Consider the following 17,817-nt stretch of genomic DNA (forward strand, 5'->3'; position numbering starts at 1 on the left):
AGTTACAGGGCTCTGTTTGCTGGTTCACACTCAGATTTAGAGCCCCTGGAGAACAAGCAAACAAGGAGCCTCTACAGAGTCTATTCCTTGGCATGTTCTTGAGAGTGACTTTGCAAAAAGCCCTAAGATTGCATGTCCTGAGCTAAGGAGAAGCCCTTTCCTGATGGAGCTGCTGTTGTGCAGCCCAGCTGTGTCCCAGCAGTGCCCATGGCCTGTCCCTGCCTGTGAGCCCAGGATGGACATGCAGCAGGTCTGTGTCCCAGCTGGCAGAGGACCAAGGCCTTAGTCCAGCCCAGGGGCTCTGCAGGAGAGTGTACAAGTGGAAAGAGAGCAGGTCAGCAAAGGCCCAGTGCTGGTGCTCCCTGGCAGTGCTGCTGTGCTGGGACTCTTTTGCCCTTCTCTGCACACATGGAACTGCCCAGTAGGTGCCTGAAAGTGTCAAAGGAAAAATCCCAGGTATGCAAGGCAACTGCAAAAGTGTTATTTTGTTTAAATAAAAAGACAGCACAATTGCTCAATTAAATATTTAAAGAGTCAAATTAATAAACAATACAGTGATTTAGACAAGAGGATGAATAAAATAATTTAATTGAGCACAACATTATGACAAAAAGAACCCACTGACCACCAAGAAAAACCTGGGAAGGCAAGATGAACCTGTCATGAGTTTTATTGTGAACACTGAACAGAAAAAAACTGGCAGGTTCTTGCTGCTGAAAAGCATCCAGTCATCATTTTCCTCAGGGCATCCTTGAGCTCCTGGTTCCTCAGGCTGTAGATGAGGGGGTTCAGTACTGGAGGCACCACCGAGTACAGAACTGACAGGGCCAAATCCAGGGATGGGGATGAGATAGAGTCAGGCTTCAGGTAGGAAAATGTGCCGGTGCTAAGAAACAGAGAGACCACGGCCAGGTGAGGGAGGCACGTGGAAAAGGCTTTGTGCCGTCCCTGCTCAGAGGGGATCCTCAGCACAGCCCTGAAGATCTGCACATAGGAGAGAACTATGAAAATGAAACAACCAAAAGTTAAACAGATACTAATCACAAGAAGCCCAAATTCCCTGAGGTAGGAATGTGAGCAGGAGAGCTTGAGGATCTGGGGCACTTCACAGAAGAACTGGCCCAGGGCATTGCCCTGGCACAGGGGCAGGGAAAATGTAGTGGCTGTGTGCAGCAGAGCATTGAGAAAGCCACTGGCCCAGGCAGCTGCTGCCATGTGGGCACAAGCTCTGCTGCCCAGGAGGGTCCCGTAGTGCAGGGGTTTGCAGATGGCAACGTAGCGGTCGTAGCACATGATGGTGAGGAGGGAAAACTCTGTTCCAAAAAGAAAGAATAGAAAGAAGAGCTGTGCAGCACATCCCATGTAGGAGATGGTTGTGGTGTGCCAGAGGGAGTTGTGCATGGCTTTGGGGACAGTGGTGCAGATGCAGCCCAGGTCTGTGAGGGACAGGTTGAGCAGGAAGAAGTGCATGGGGGTGTGCAGGTGGTGGTCGCAGGCTACGGCGCTGATGATGAGGCCGTTGCCCAGGAGGGCAGCCAGGGAGATGCCCAGGAAGAGCCACAAGTGCAGGAGCTGCAGCTGCCGCGTGTCTGCCAATGGCAGGAGGAGGAACTGGCTGATGGAGCTGCTGTTGGACATGTGTTGTTTCTTAGAAGACGGTCTGTTCCGAAAAGGAAAACACAGGGATTAATTAAGCCTAAAGCTCTCTGACAAAACCAGTCTGTTTTTAACCAAAATCAATGTGTCAAATGTTGTCAAATGTTCTGCCAAGGAGTCAGTCTGCTGACATGGAAATTTTTTCTTACAGCTCTGACATTCAAAAGGGACATTCAGATGGAACCCACCTTGAATGCAAAAGTTCCACCTCTGCATTCATGACTCAAAAGACACATCTGGTGAAGGTTCTGTCCCCCTGGAGAAATCCTCATTTTCATGGCCCAGCACACAGTGCCCAGTAGAACTGTAGGGACGGGCCCCCAAAATGACCTGTATGCCCTCTCCCCCAGGGATGTTTGGGGTAACTTTTGCCCCACTCTCTGCCCAGGGCTCTGCTGCCTGGAGCTGTCCTTGACAGCAGCTGCTCCCCTGTGCCCAGGGCTGGTCCCTAGCAGTGCTCCTAGAGCCCATCCCAGCCCTGGGTGCTCAGCTCTGCCTTGCAGAGCCCTCCCAGCACAGGGCACTGCCCAGGGAAAGCTCTGGCTGGGCAGGCTATGATGCCAGTGTCAGAGCAACCTGGAGGAGTCTGCAAAAGCAACACTGATGCTGCCTGTGAGCCACTCTGTGGTGGTTTGTGATATTCCCTGGTTTCTGCACCTCTAAAAGCAACAATTTACAGGTTTTAGAGTCTCTTGCTCAGCTCAGAGATGAATTTCTGTCTCATTTCCTACCCAGACAATCCAGAGGGCAAAACTGTAAGAAAAGGAGTTTCCCCCATAAGGCAACCCCCCTCATGCTGTGCTTCCTGCAAATGCCCCTGGGAATTTTTCTGCATTGATCTGGAGCTATAAGTAGCCCTTGCCCCTACAACACAATTTTCACAGCACAAGGATCCTGCCCTTCCCTGCAAGGGGTTGCTCCTTCCCCACAGCCCTTCTCCCCCAGCCCTGTGAGCAGCTCCCCAGGCTGGCTGAGAGCTGACCCTGGCAGGCAGCAGAGACCCTGCCCCAGCACAGCGCCCTGGGCTGCAGGACCCTGCTCTGCTCCACAGCCCTGGGCACCCCTGGCTGCAACCCCTGGCTCCACAGCTATTCCAAACTGCCCCTAACAGGCCCGACCTCACACATCCCATCAGCTGGGGCTGGGCCAGTTTTAGGAGATGCCTCCAGGAGCTGCCCCTGCATTGCCCTGCACCCACAGACTCACCGTGTCCAGCACTGCAGAGATTTCTCCTCCATGAGCTCTGAGTCATCCTCCCAATGCTGAGCCCCTTTAAGCTCTGTCTGTGCCCTGCTGGTGTCCCTGAGCTGCCCTGGCAGTGCCCTGAGCCCTGCTGGGCTGTGCACAGGAGCTGCTCCTGGGCAGAGCTGTCTCTCTGCAGCGCTGCCCGCTTGCCAGGAGCTCCCTGTGTGCCAGGAGCCCGGCCCAGCTCAGCAGCACAGCAACAGCCCAGGGCATTTAATGGCCCTCTGGGGGGTTTGTGCTGTTTACATTAAACTCAGTCCATCAGAATAATTTCAAACAACTTCTTAATAACTCAAATTGACATTGAAACACTGAAGTTTCTTGTAGTGCTAATGGGTCCCACTGAGGAACAGAACTGAGAAAGTGTCCCCAGATTCCAGTTAGAGCAGAAAACTGGAGGCAGTGATGACAGTTACGGACAACCAAGTCAAAGATGTCTCTCATAATGAGTTAAACTGGCTGTCTTTTAGAATTCAAAAGCCCTAGCCCTGACCTCCAGACCCTGAGAAGGGAGAGCCATTCCTTCCCTCATTCCTCAGGGCTCTTCCTGGGTCACTGGGATGTGGGATGTGCAATGCCAAGGGCAGGAGGATGGGGTGGCACCTCCCAGGCTGCTGAGCAGGGTCAAGGAGGCAATGAGGCCCCAGGGCTGCAAGACTCACTTGTCTCCTCATGCCATCAGGGGCACACACAGCAGCCATGGCCCAAGGCCTGCACAACTTGGCTCTCTTGGGGCCTTTCAGCTTCTGCACATCCCTGTCTCCTCTCCAGCCCAGGCTGTCCTACGGTGTCCATGCCCTGCCCCTTTCCCTTCAGGCTGTCGGCATCCCCCGGCTGCCCCACCTCGCTGGCCCCTTCCTGCACTGACATCTCTCCCTCCTCCCTGGCTCCTCCATAAAGCCTTGGGCTGATCCAGACCCCATCTTTGTGACACTTTGTATCAGAGCATTTCTCTTGGAGGGAAATTCCTTTCTTCGCATGTCCAGTCTGCACCTCCAAGGTGCCCTTGGTGACATTATTTCTTTCTCATTCTCTTTCTAACTACAAAAATAAAAGCTCCACCACCTCTGAATCCACCACTGTGCATTGCAGGACCTCATGTAATCACAAGGTCACTGTGGAGTCTCATGGATTTCAGGGACCTTTGTCTCAGTGCAGGGCCTTGAGTAGCACAAGGGACCAGTGTGACACTGTGGAACCTCATGGAATTGTGACACTGCAGAGTCTTATTGAAACAATGGGATCATTGTCACTCTGCAACCTCATGGAATTAAGGGCTCATTGTGACTCTGCAGTGATGGAACAAAAGGGACACTCTGACACTTCAGAACCCCATGGAATTAAAGGGTCATTTTGGTGCTCTGGGACCTCATGGAACTGAAGGGAACCTGGGACACTGCAGAACCTCATGGAATGAAGGGATCACTGTGACATTGCAGGGCCTCATAGAACCAAAGGAATCCTTGGATAGTGTGGAAGCTCATGGTGTCACAGAGGTAATAGATGTTTTAGACAGAGTTTATTAGAGAAGATGTCTCATTGAGCTGTTGGGACAGAAAGGACCCCTTGCTTTCTAAACACCTTCTCAGAGAGGAGCCTGGGGGTGACTGAATCCAATCTTAGCCTCAGAGTTACTCTGCAATTTAAATTTCAGGAATTATAGAGGTGTGATTGAATCACTTTTTTCCACAGGTTTTAATGATGGCAAATCAGATCTATAAAATGAGTTATTTGTTATGAGAAATGAACAGACAAAAGAACAGTCAAGTGAACAGATGAAAGATCTTAATCCTTTACTTAAACATTCAGTACACTGTGGAAAAGCTAAAAACCTCCTAGTAGAGTATATTATAGCATAAAATAGTGCAGTGCACTGTGTCAAAGAAGTTATTTTAAAACAGTTGTGTTGAAACCAGCAAAGAAACTATCATTAAGCAGAGATTGATGTAACTCTCACACAACTAAAGAGAGCAGATCTCTCTCCTTCCCTTAACCCCTGGGCAGTGACCATGAAGAGCCATCCCTGCTTCATGGGAGAAGCTCCACATGCTTCAAGACAGTCTGTGAAGGGATCTGCCATATGGAAGTTGAACAGAGATTTTAGAGTTATACAGTGAGGGATTGCTAGTTATGAATTTCCAGGCCAGTGAGCAGCTTATCTGTCAGATCCTGTTCCAAAAAGCAGGATGAGCATTTGCAGTTTGGTGAACCAGGCTGGTTTTAGCAGAATTCAACACCAAAACAGCCCCTTGGTGGCAGCAGTAACTCAGCATAGAGAGCCTGCATTGTTTGCATTCTCTGAGCCATTCTGGGCCTGATCAGGGCAGAACATCCTGTCATGGTCCATAAGGCTCTGCAGTGTCACAATGGCCCCTTGATGTCATGAGGTTCCAAAATGTCCTGAGGTTCATTAGATTCCAGCATTCCCCACAAGTCACAAAGGCCCCTTGGTTCCATGAGGTTCCACAGTGCCCCAGGGTCCCTTTGGCTCCATAAGGCTCTTCACAAGTCACTATGGCCCGTTGATTCCATGAGGTTCCAGTCTCCCAGGGTTCATTTGGTTCCATTAATTCCTGCAATGTCACAATGGCCTTTGATTCCATGAGATTCCACAGTGCTCCAGAGTCCCTTTGGCTCCACAAGGCTCTTCACAAGTCACTATGGCCCATTGATTCCAGTCTCCCAGGGTTCCTTTGGTTCCATTAATCCCTGCAATGTCACAATGGCCTTTGATTCCATGAGGCTCCACAGTGCCCCAGAACCCCTTTGGCTCCATGACGCCCTGCAGTGTCACAAAGCCTCTTCATTCCATCAGGCTCCTCAGTGTAACAACAGCCCCTTGTTCCATAAGGTTCTGAAATGTCTCAGTGTTCCCTGGGTTCCCTGAGGCCCTGCAGTGTCACAATGGACCCTCATATCCAAGAGGTTCCACAGTGTCCCTGAGTTCATTTGGTTTGATGAGGCCTCAGGTGCCACAGTGGCCTCTTCATTCCATGAGGTTCCAAAAGGTTCCAGGGTTCCTTTGGTTCCATGAGGCCCTGAAGTGTCACAATGGCCCCTTGATTCCAGGAGGTTCCAAAATATCTGAGGATTCCTTTGATTCCCACATGTCACAATTGCCCCATGACTTCGTGAGGATCCACAATGTCCCAGGTTTCCTTGGGTTCCAAAAGCCCTGGAGTGTCACAATGACTTCTTGATTCCATGAGGTTCCACAGTCTCCCTGGATTCCTTTTTTCTCATGAGGGCCTAAAGAGTCACAATGTCCCCTTTGGTTCCAGGAGGTTCTGTGGTGTCACAATGTCCCCTTTGGTTCCAGGAGGTTCTGTGGTGTCACAATGTCCCTTTGGTTCCAGGAGGTTCCACACTGTCCTTGCTGGAACACACCTGGTTGGATGTTGCCCCACCTGCAGAGCTGCCTCCAGCTCTGGGGTCCCAGCACAGCAAGGACATGGAGCTGTTGGAGCGAGTCCAGAGGAGACCACCAAGATGATCAGAGGGATGGAGCAGCTCTGCCATGAGGGAAGGCTGAGAGAATTGGGATTGTACAGCCTGGAGAAGGGAAGGCCTTGGGGTGACCTAATTGTGGCTGAAGGGAGCCAACAAGAAAGATGAAGAGAGACTGATTACAAGGATCTGGACAGACAGGACAAGGGACATTGGTGTCACACTGATAGAGAGAAGGCTTAGATGAGATATTGGTAAGAAATTCTTTATGGTGAGAGTGGTGAGGCCCTGGCATAGGTTGCTCAGAAAAGTTCTGGCTGCTCCATCCTTGGAAGTTCTTCAAGCCAAGCAGAATGTGGCTCTGAGCAACCTGGTCTTGTCAAAGATGTTCCTGCCCCTGGGGTTGGAACGAGATGCTCTTTAAGGTCCCTTATGACCCAAAGCATTCTGTGATTCTGTGGCTGGTGGGTGATGTGGTGGTCAGGGCTGTCTTGGGCACAGAGACCGTGAAATAATGGGGATTTCCATTGTGGGTGAAGGAAGGAGGGGCACCATCAGAACTGACACCTTGGACTGAGAGCTGACAGACTTTGGCCAGTTTGGGAAACTGATGGATGGAGTCCCTTGGGAGTCAGTCCTCAAAGAGAAAGGAGTGCAGGATGAATGCAGGTGTTTTAAGAAGGAAATCTCAAAGCTCCAGGAGCTGTGCCTCTCTGGCCTGAGACAAGCCAGGGGTCAAAAAGTGTGGCCTGGTTTAACACAGACCATGGGCTGAATGTCAGGAAAAAAAAGAGAGTGTATCACCTCTGGAAAGAGGGGCAGAAAACCTGGGGGGACTACAAGGATATGGTGAAGTTATGGAGGGTTAAAATGTGAAGGGCCAAAGACAAACTGGAACTGAATTTGGCCACTGCAGTTAAAGACAGCAAAAAATGTGTCTCTGAATCCATGGGCAGCAAAAGGAGGGCTCAGGAGAGTCTCCATTCTTTGCTGGATGCAGAGGCAGCACAGGGTCAGGGCAGGAGGAAAAGGCTGAGGGAATTAATGACTTCTTCGTCTCAGTCTTTTAACACCAAATACAGTTGTGCTCAGGATACCCAGATCCCAGGGCTGGAAGTTGGTGATGGGGAGCTGAGTGAAGCCCCCATAACCCAGAGAGAAATGGTCAGTGACCTGCTGTGTCAATGAGAACCCCACAAGTCCCTGCCCACATGGGATGCACCTGAGGGTACTGAGGGAGCTGGAGAAAGAGCTGGCCAAGCCACTTTCACTCATTGCCCAGGAGTCCTGGAGAACTGGGGAAGTCCCAGCTGAAAAGAAATCAGCCAAAGTGACACCCATTTATAGGCAGGGCCAGAAGGATCTGGACAACTCCAGGCCTGTCAGGCCTGACCTTGGTGCCAGGGAAGTCCATGGAGCAGATCATCCTGAGTGCCTACAGACACACAAACAGGACAACCAGGGGATCAGGGACAGTCAGTGTGGGTTTGGGAAAGGCAGGTCCTGGTTGACAAACCTGATCCTCTTCTATGACAAAATGACCCACTCAGGAGATGAGGGAAAGGCTATGGATGTGTCTCTCTGGAATTCAGTCAAGCCTTTGGCACCACCTCCCACAGCATCTCCTGCAGAAACTGGCTGCTCATGGCTGGGATGAGGGAACTGTTTGCTGGGTGAAAAACTGACTGATGGCCCAGGGAGTGGTGGGGAATGGAACTAAATCCAGATGGGTCTGGTCACCAGTGGTGTTCCCTAGGGCTCAGTGTTGGGGCTGGTCCTGTTTAACATCATTATTGAGGATCTGGAAAAAGGGATGGAGTGCACCCTCAGTCAGTTCATGGACATCACCAGGGTGGGTGTGATTGTGGATGTGCTGGAGGGCAGGAAGGCTTTGCAGAGGGATCTGGACAAGCTGGATCAAGAAGACCAAGTGTCCGATCCTGACCCTGGGTCACAACAACCCCATGGAATACTCCAGGCTGTGGGCAGAGTGGTTTGAGAGCTGCTCAGCAGGAAGGGACTTGGGGGTGCTGCTGGAGAGTGGCTGAATATGAGTCAGAGTATGCCCAGGTGGGCAAGAAGGCCAAAGGCATCTGGCCAGTGTAAGGAATAATGTGACCTGCAGGACCAGGACAGGATTTGTCCCTCTGTGCTGGGCACTGCTGAGGCCCCACCTCAAGTCCTATGCTCAGTTCTGAGCCTCTCACTACAGAAAGGACATTGAGGGGCTGGAGCATGTCCAGCCCAGGGAATGCAGCTGGAAAAGAGTCTGGAAAACATGTTGGATGAGGAACTGGTGTTCTTGAGTCTGGAGAAGAGGAGGCTCAGGGAGAACCTCATTGCTCTCTTCAAAGACCCAAAAGGAGGGCTTAGTGAGCAGGGGCCCCCTTCTCTTCTGCCAAGCCTGTAGGGAGGGAAAGAGAGGGAACAGACTTGACTTGAGTATGTCAAGGATCAGATCAGATACTAAAAATAGATTTTTCACTGAGAGAGTGTTTATGCAATGAAATAATTAGCCCAGGGAAGTGGTGGTATCTTGAAATGCTCAAGTGGTGTTTGGACGTGACATCTTGGAATACGATTTAGGGATGATTCTAGTGGTGCTTGGATGACAGTTGGACTAGAAGACTTTGCAGTTCTCTTCCAGCCTTGATAAATCTGTGAGTCTCAGACCTGTCATCACTGCCTCCAAATTTCTGCTCAAAAAAACCCTGGGGATGTTTTCACAGTCGTGTTCCTCAGTGGGACCCATTAGCACTGCAAGAAGCTTTACAGTTTGAATCTCACTTTAACTTTCCTCAGGGTCTGATGTTCAGGGACTCAGCACCAAACCCCCCAGAGGGCCATTAAATGCCCTGGGCTGTTGCTGTGCTGCTGAGCTGGGCCGGGCTCCTGGCACACAGGGAGCTCCTGGCAAGCGGGCAGTGCTGCAGAGAGACAGCTCTGCCCAGGAGCAGCTCCTGTGCACAGCCCAGCAGGGCTCAGGGCACTGCCTGCACACACCAAGGGCACAGCAGGGAAGGGACAGAGATGAGAGGCAGCCTGGGCTGGGAGGGGACTGAGCTCTCATTAAAGGAGACACCTCCACAGTATTTGAATGAAGAATTCTCTGGCTATAGGAAAGTTAATCTTCCCTTCCTGCAGGGATCTCCTAAAACTGGCACGTCCCACAGCATCCAGGATCTTTCAGAAGGACTCCCACAGTTCTTCAGTGGAGAGGAGGTGGCCATATGGCAGAGCAGGGCAGGACCTGCAGGCACCAAGGGCAGACAAGAGAAGTGAGAAAGAGTTTTAAAGTGTCCTGGAGTGGGAGGACAGGTGAGAGCTCATCAGGAGAGGAATCTTCACAGCCCTTTGCCAGGGTAAGTCTCTGGCTGCAGAGCAGTGCAGGTGAGTTCCTGGAATTGTCTCTTACACCTGCCAAATGCCAGCACTGACAGGACCTGCCAGGATGGCTCTCCTGGATTTCCTGGTGTGGAGCATCAGAGGCACAGGGCAAGAAGGTTCCCTGCTGGCAGAAATGGCTGTGGGGTGTGAGGGTGGGGGAGCAGCCAGGGGTGCCCAGGGCTGTCCTGCAGATCAGGGTCCTGCAGCCCAGGGCTCTGTGTGCTGGGGCATGGGCTCTGCTGCCTGCCAGGGACAGCTCAGCATGGCCAATGAGCTCCCCATGGCCCTGCAGGGAGAAGGTGTGGGTGGAAGGAGTGACCCTCTCATGGCAGGGCAGGGATGAGCAGGGCAGGGATGTGGGTCATGTCTCTTGACCCACAAGACTTGACCTGCAGTGCAATAAAAATTTCAGGCATTTCAGACACCCACAACCAGTGGTAATTGTGGCAGGTAGAACTGGGTGAAAAAATACAAAGAATACCCTCAGCTGAATTCCTCAGCTGGGCAAATTGCAACCAGTAGGGCTGGAAGCTCTTTGATGTATCACGAGTACATTAATTTGAGCTCACCCTGCATTCTGAGTTCCCTCTCTCTGCAAGGCAAAAAGGACTCCTCAGGAGTCCATTACAGTGTCCCTGTTTTAATGGCCTCATCAGCCAACAAAACCCAGAGCTCAGGTGAGCAGGATGCAGAGAGGTCTTAAAAAGAGAGACCCTTATTGTCAAGTTGCTGTGAGACTGTTGTAGTTTGGGATTATTATGTAAATTCTCTCCCCTGCCACTTAACTGCCCAGGCCAGCGGTTAACAAAAGAAGCAATTAACTGTGATCGCTGGGGTGGGGGCAGGTTTGTCTCTTTTGGTTTTTTTTTTTGGATATTCTCCTCAGTCTTGGCTCGGCGGAAGGGGGGAGTGGGGGACTCCAAGGAGGCAGGCTGCCCTGCTGGTTACTGCTGGGGTTTTTCCCTGGCTGTCTTGCCGCTGCCTACTTCGGATTACTTTTTCCTGCCGTGCTGCTACCTGCCTTGGATTTGCTGCTGGTTGCTCGTACTTTTCTGCTTCTTAAACGGGGAACACAGGGGGAAGAGACTGAGTCCATCTGAAAGCCCACTGCTCGTCTGTTTCGCTGGAGAGGGACTGAAACTCACTCTGCAGCCAGCCGGGTTGTGACAAGGACACTTAAGTATAACCTTTTCTCCCGGAGGAAAACCTGCTGGGTTTTGTTGTTGTTTTTTTTTTTTTCTCTTATGGTGTTGGGGAAGTGGGTTGCACTAGTCTGTTTACATATATATATATATATATAGCAGTTATCCTTCTTGTATTAAAATTCCTTTTCTCAAATTTGATAAAGAGTGGTGTGATTATTGTGGAGGAGGCCCCTCCCCTGCTTGTGGGTAAAACATTTTGGTTTTTCCCCTCAAACCGAGACATTTCTTGGCGCCCAACGTGGGGCTTGTAAACAAAGAAGGATAACTGCTATTTTGTGGCACCATGTGGGTCTTGAGCTTAAGGTTCATCAGGACCATCCTGTATAATATATTGGCTTTTGGTTGGTACAAATTCATGCCAAAAGGAGCGGCAGGTTTAAGTCTTATCAACAAATCAATGAGCAAAACTCAAATAGCCGCAATTATTATTGAGTTCTTACTCTGGATTTATGGTGCCATGAATTCGATGCCTTTGGATGTCATGTGGGTGGTGCTCTCCAGGCTGTTTTCCTGCCACAACCTAAGCTGCTACCTCTGGGGATTCAGTGATAATAGTACGAACCCTTGGGAAGGAACAAAGGGGAATCTCTTCTCCCAACCCTTTGTCCATTCCCCATTCAAGTCTGCTACAACAGCTTTTGAGATGTTTAAATTCTCCCTGGATGCCAGAGATATCTTGCTCTTTATGGTTTTTCTGCAGGGTTGTATCCCTGCAGCTTACAGAATGTTTGAAGGTAGGGCCAGGGTTTTTCCAGAATGCATTCAGAAACCTAGCCCAGTGAAGGGGGAAAAGCGAGAGAATAAAACCCCTGATGCCACAGTGAAGGGAGAAAAGGATGAGGCTAAACCAGGAGGACAGGCCAAGCCTATAGAAGTTGCCCCTATTCAAAAAAAGAAATATAAGACCAAATTAGACCATCCAGCAGACGATGAGGGGGCTGCTGCACCTCCACAGCAAGCAGACCCAGAGCCTGAGATCATCACTGAGTCATTGTCATTTGATAATCTCCGTAGTTTGCGGAAAGACATTGCTCGACACCCGGGTGAGCCCATCCTGACTTAGTTGATCCGAGTTTGAGACCTTATGGGTGAAACCTTACAACTGGATGGTGCTGAAGCCAGGTTTTTGGGGGCTCTGGCCCAGGATGTGGCTATTGAACAGGTATTCGTGAGGGAATCAAAGCCCCTTTCACTCTGGGCACGACTTCTAACGAGTGTAAGAGAGAAGTTTGTTTATAAAGAAATCCTGCAAGAACATCATATTAGGAAGACTTAAAAGACGATGGAAGAAAGAATTTTACGTCTGAGGGAGATGGCAATGATGGACGTGCTTTTTGGAAGAGGTGGGCAAGCCAATAATGACCCTGACAAGGTCAGATGCACACCACATATGTGGTGGGACCTTTCACGCTCGAGGCCAGCTGAATACACCGATTTCCTGGCATCCATGTATAGGGAAGAGAACCAAGAAACAGTGGGCGCAGTAGCAAATAAGCTCCAGATATATGAAAGCATGACCCACAGCCCAATGCAGGCCCGTATTTCTGCTGTAGAGACATTGGTTAAGAGTCTCAAGACGCTGCCTGCAGAAGTAAAAGCGATCAGAGATGAAATTAAGGAAAGTCTCCAAGTGGCACCAGTGCGAATGAAAACCTCTGAAGTCAGAGCCAGACGCCCCCCAGCCAGAGGAAGTGGACAGACCTCACGAACTGAGATGTGGTACTTCCTGGCCAAACATAGAGAAGACATAGGACGGTGGGATGGGAAACCCACCCGTGCCCTTGCAGCCCAAGTACAAAAACTGAAGGAAAATGGAAGAAAGTCAGTGAGAGTAAGTGCAGTCCCAGTTTCCCACGGGCAAGAATCTGACCCACAGGAGGGCACCTCCCAGGTGTACTCATCGAGAAAAGGTTCTGACCGCTATGACCAGGATCAGTGTTAGAGAGGCCCTGCCTCTAGCCAAGTAGAGGCACGGGACAACCGTGTCTATTGGACTGTGTGGATTCGATGGCCTGGTACATCAGACCCACAAAAGTATAAGGCTTTGGTTGATACTGGCGCTCAATGCACATTAATGCCATCAAGACATGTGGGCTCAGAAACTATTTCTATTTCTGGGGTGACAGGGGGATCTCAAAAGTTGACTGTGCTAGAAGCTGAAGTGAGCTTGACAGAGAGAGATTGGCAGAAACACCCCATTGTGACTGGTCCAGCCGCCCCATGTATCCTGGGCATTGACTACCTCAGGAATGGATATTTTAAAGACCCAAAGGGGCATAGATGGGCTTTTAGAATAGCCACTGTACAAACAGAAGGGATTGAACAATTGAACTCATTGCCAGGTCTCTCAGAAAGTCCTTCTGCTGTTGGACTGTTGAAAGTTGAGGAACAGCAAGTGCCAATTGCCACCACGACAGTGCACCGTCGGCAATACCGAACGAACCGTGATGCTGTGATCCCCATCCATAAGATGATCCGTGAACTGGAGAGCCAAGGGGTGGTCAGCAAAACCCACTCACCCTTCAACAGCCCCATCTAGCCTGTGCATAAGTCTGATGGAGAATAGAGATTAACTGTGAACTATCGTGGCTTGAATGAAGTTACCCCACCGCTGAGTGCCGCTGTGCCGGACATGCTGGAGCTCCAGTATGAACTGGAGTCCAGGGCAGCAAAGTGGTATGCCACTATTGACATTGCTAATGCGTTCTTCTCCATTCCTCTGGCACCAGAGTGCAGGCCACAGTTTGCTTTTACCTGGAGGGGCGTGCAGTACACCTGGAACCGACTACCCCAGGGGTGGAAACACAGTCCCACCATCTGTCATGGACTGATCCAGACTGCACTGGAGAAGGGTGAGGCTCCAGAACACCTGCAATACATTGATGACATCATTGTGTGGGGGGACACAGCAGAAGAAGTTTTTCAGAAAGGAGAGAAAATCATCCAGATCCTTTTGGGAGCTAGCTTTGCCATCAAACGGAGTAAGGTTAAGGGACCAGCCCAAGAGATCCAGTTCCTGGGAGTGAAGTGGCAGGATGGACGCCGTCAGATTCCAACAGAAGTCATCAATAAGATCACAGCAATGTCTCCACCCACCAGCAAAAAGGAAACACAAGCCTTCCTGGGTGCCATAGGGTTCTAGAGGATGCATATCCCAGCATACAGTCAGATCGTAAGCCCTCTCTACTTGGTAACCCGTAAGAAGAATGATTTCCACTGGGGCCCTGAGCAGCAACAAGCCTTTGACCAAATTAAACATGAGATTGCTCAAGCTGTAGCCCTTAGACCAGTCAGGACAGGACCAGACATACAGAACATGCTCTACTCCGCTGCCAGGAATAATGGCCTGTCTTGGAGCCTTTAGCAGAAGGTGCCTGGTGAGACTCGAGGCCGACCACTTGGATTCTGGAGCCGAGGCTACAGAAGATCTGAAGCCAACTATACCCCCACAGAGAAAGAGATCCTAGCCGCCTATGAAAGAGTTCAAGCCGCCTCAGAAGTGATTAGCACAGAAGCACAGCTGTTTCTGGCACCTCGACTACCAGTGCTGAAGTGAATGTTGTCAGGACAAGCTGCCTCTACACATCACGCCACTGATGCTACCTGGAGCAAGTGGATTGCCCTGATTACGCAGCGCGCCCGTATAAGAAAATCAAATCGCCCTGGGATCCTGGAAATCATCACAAACTGGCCTGAAGGTGAAAATTTTAATCTAGCAGATGAAGAAGAAGAGCAGGTGACACGTGCGGAAGAAGCTCCACCATACAATCAATTGCCAAAAAAGGAAATACGCTACGCCCTCTTCACCGATGGCTCCTGTCGCATTGTAGGGACTAATCGCAAATGGAAAGCAGCTGTATAGAGTCCCACACGACAAGTTGCAGAAGCTACTGAAGGAAAAGGTGGGTCGAGTCAGTTTGCAGAGCTTAAAGCCGTGCAGTTAGCCCTGGACATTGCTGAACGAGAAAAATGGCCAAAGCTTTACCTCTACACCGACTCATGGATGGTGGCCAATGCTCTCTGGGGATGGTTAGACCGATGGAAAAAAAACAATTAGAAACGCAGAGAAAAACCCATCTGGGCTGCCGATATATGGCAAAATATTGCCACCCGAGTAGAGAAGCTGATTGTGAGAGTCCGCCACGTAGACGCACACGTGCCCAAAAATCGGGCCAATGAAGAACATCTCAACAACCAACAGGCAGACCGAGCTGCGCAAGTGAAAGTATCACAGACAGATCTGGACTGGCAGCACAAGGGAGAGCTGTTCTTGGCTCGATGGGCCCATGATGCCTCGGGCCATCAGGGCAGAAATGCCACTTATAAATGGGCACGAGACCGAGGAGTAGATTTAACCATAGACATTATCTCTCAGGTTATCCACGACTGCGAGACATGTGCTGCCATTAAGCAGGCTAAGAGAGTGAAGCCCCTGTGGTATGGTGGACGCTGGGATAAGTATAAGTACGGGGAGGCCTGGCAGGTTGACTACATCACACTGCCACAGACCCGCCAAGGCAAGCGCTATGTGCTCACCATGGTGGAAGCAACCACAGGGTGGCTGGAGACACACCCAGTGCCTCACGCCACTGCTCGGAACACCATCCTAGGCCTGGAAAAACAAGTGCTGTGGCGACATGGCACCCCAGAACGAATTGAGTCAGATAATGGAACTCATTTCAAAAACAGCTTAGTTGCTACCTGGGCGAGAGAACATGGCATTGAGTGGGTGTATCATATCCCCTACCATGCACCAGCTGCCGGGAAAGTTGAGCGGTGTAATGGACTGTTGAAAACCACTTTGAAGGCGTTGGGTGGAGGGACTTTCAAACACTGGGATCAACACTTAGCAAAGGCTACATGGCTAGTCAACACTAGAGGCTCTGTCAATCGAGCCGGCCCTGCCCAATCAGAACCCCTTCACACTGTAGATGGAGACAAAGTCCCTGTAATACACCTGAGAAGTATGCTAGGGAAAACAGTCTGGATCAACCCTGCCTCAGGCACAGGCAAACCCATTCGTGGGGTTGTCTTTGCTCAAGGATCTGGTTCCACCTGGTGGGTGATGCAGGAAGATGGAGAGACACGATGTGTACCTCAAGGGGAACTTATCTCTGGGTAAACGACTCATATTACTGTATTTGTAAACACTTAATTATTTGAAAGAAAATTTAAGTTTAATGTAGAGTATCGGCATGGAAGAGAATTTAGGGGTGGATAATGTTGTAGTTTGGGATTATTATGTAAATTCTCTCCCCTGCCACTTAACTGCCCAGGCCAGCGGTTGACAAAAGAAGCAGTTAACTGTGATCGCTGGGGTGGGGGCAGGTTTGTCTCTTTTGGTTTTTTTTTTTGGATATTCTCCTCAGTCTTGGTTCGGCGGAACGGGGGAGTGGGGGCTCCAAGGAGGCAGGCTGCCCTGCTGGTTACTGCTGGGGTTTTTCCCTGGCTGTCTTGCCGCTGCCTACTTCGGATTACTTTTTCCTGCCGTGCTGCTACCTGCCTTGGATTTGCTGCTGGTTGCTCGTACCTGTCTGCTTCTTGGACGGGGAACACAGGGGAAAGAGACTGAGTCCATCTGAAAGCCCACTGCTCGTCTGTTTCGCTGGAGAGGGACTGAAACTCACTCTGCAGCCAGCGGGCTGTGACAAGGACACTTAAGTATAACCTTTTCTCCCGGAGGAAAACCTGCTGGGTTTTGTTGTTGTTGTTTTTTTTTTTCCTCTTATGGTGTTGGGGAAGTGGGTTGCACTAGTCTGTTTACATATATATATATATATATATAGCAGTTATCCTTCTTGTATTAAAATTCCTTTTCTTAAATTTGATAAAGAGTGGTGTGATTATTGTGGAGGAGGCCCCTCCCCTGCTTGTGGGTAAAACATTTTGGTTTTTCCCCTCAAACTGAGACAGCTGGGAATGGGGGTTCTGGAAGTTCTTGGTGTAGAGGAAAGGAGGGGCTGGGAAAGGCAGGAGTGCGGGTCAGGGGGTCTTAGGATCAAGGAAAAGGAGGGTCTGGAAGAGGTGGGATGGCCAGGAAAGGGGGTGCAGGGGGGTACTGGTACAGAATAACGGGGTATAGGGGAGTTATGGTGCTGGATGGGAGGTTGCAGAGGGTCCTGGTGCCAGGGAATGGGGGTTCAGGGATTTCTCTGTGCCCGGGAATGGGGGCTCAGGGGGGTCCCGTTGGCCAGGAATGGGGTTCCAGGGCATCCCAGTGCTGGATAAGGCAGTGCAGCGTGGTTCCCGTGCCCACGGAATGGGGGCTCAAGGGGTTTCCCGTGGCCGGGAATGGGGTTTCAGGGGGGCCTCCATCCCGGGAATGTGGTCTTGGGGGTTCTCTTCCCGGGAACAGAGGTTCAAGGGGGTTTCCATGTCCAGGAATTGCCCTTCAGGAGGTTTCCCGTGCCCAGGAATGGGGGTTCAGGGGTCCCGGTGGCACATAATGGGGTTTATGGGGGGTCCCAGTGCTGCGGGAGGGGCTGCAGGGGGGTCCCAGTGCCCGGGAATGGGGGTGGAGGGGAATTCTCCTGCCCGGGAATGGGGGTTCAGGGGGGTCCCGATGTCCAGGAATGGGAGTTCAGGGAGGTTCTCCGTGCCCGGACATGGCAGTTCCGGAGTTTCCCGCTCCGAGGGTCCCACTTACCCTCCGTCGCCCCCCCCGGAGCCCCCAGGAGCCCCAGCAGCCCCAGGAGCGCCCCCAGACCCAGCGCTGGGGCCATCGCGCTGCTCCGCTGCGGCCCCGCCCGGCCCTGACCCGGACCAGGCCCCGTTCACAGAGCCGCCTCCGGCCGCGCGATTGGCTGTGCTGTTTCTCGATCGCCAATGGCAGCCCGATCCGCCTGTGACGCAATCGGTATCTGGGCAGATCCCGGTG

General features: G+C 51.2%; 1 protein-coding gene across 1 annotated transcript; it reads right to left on the reverse strand.

Moving 5' to 3' along the window:
• Nucleotides 1-669: 669 nt before the first annotated feature.
• Nucleotides 670-1,638, reverse strand: LOC139674654 (olfactory receptor 14A16-like). The gene has a single exon (XM_071561261.1). It carries the CDS (start codon nucleotides 1,636-1,638, stop codon nucleotides 670-672), a length of 969 nt encoding a protein of 322 aa, XP_071417362.1.
• Nucleotides 1,639-17,817: the final 16,179 nt, after the last annotated feature.

This window comes from Pithys albifrons, chromosome 7, assembly GCF_047495875.1.
Source record: "Pithys albifrons albifrons isolate INPA30051 chromosome 7, PitAlb_v1, whole genome shotgun sequence".
NCBI classification, from domain to species: Eukaryota; Metazoa; Chordata; class Aves; order Passeriformes; family Thamnophilidae; genus Pithys; species Pithys albifrons.

Excerpts from the sequence above, each read along its gene's own strand:
- LOC139674654 (XM_071561261.1), bottom strand. The coding sequence starts at position 1,638 with ATGTCCAACAGCAGCTCCATCAGCCAGTTCCTCCTCCTGCCATTGGCA.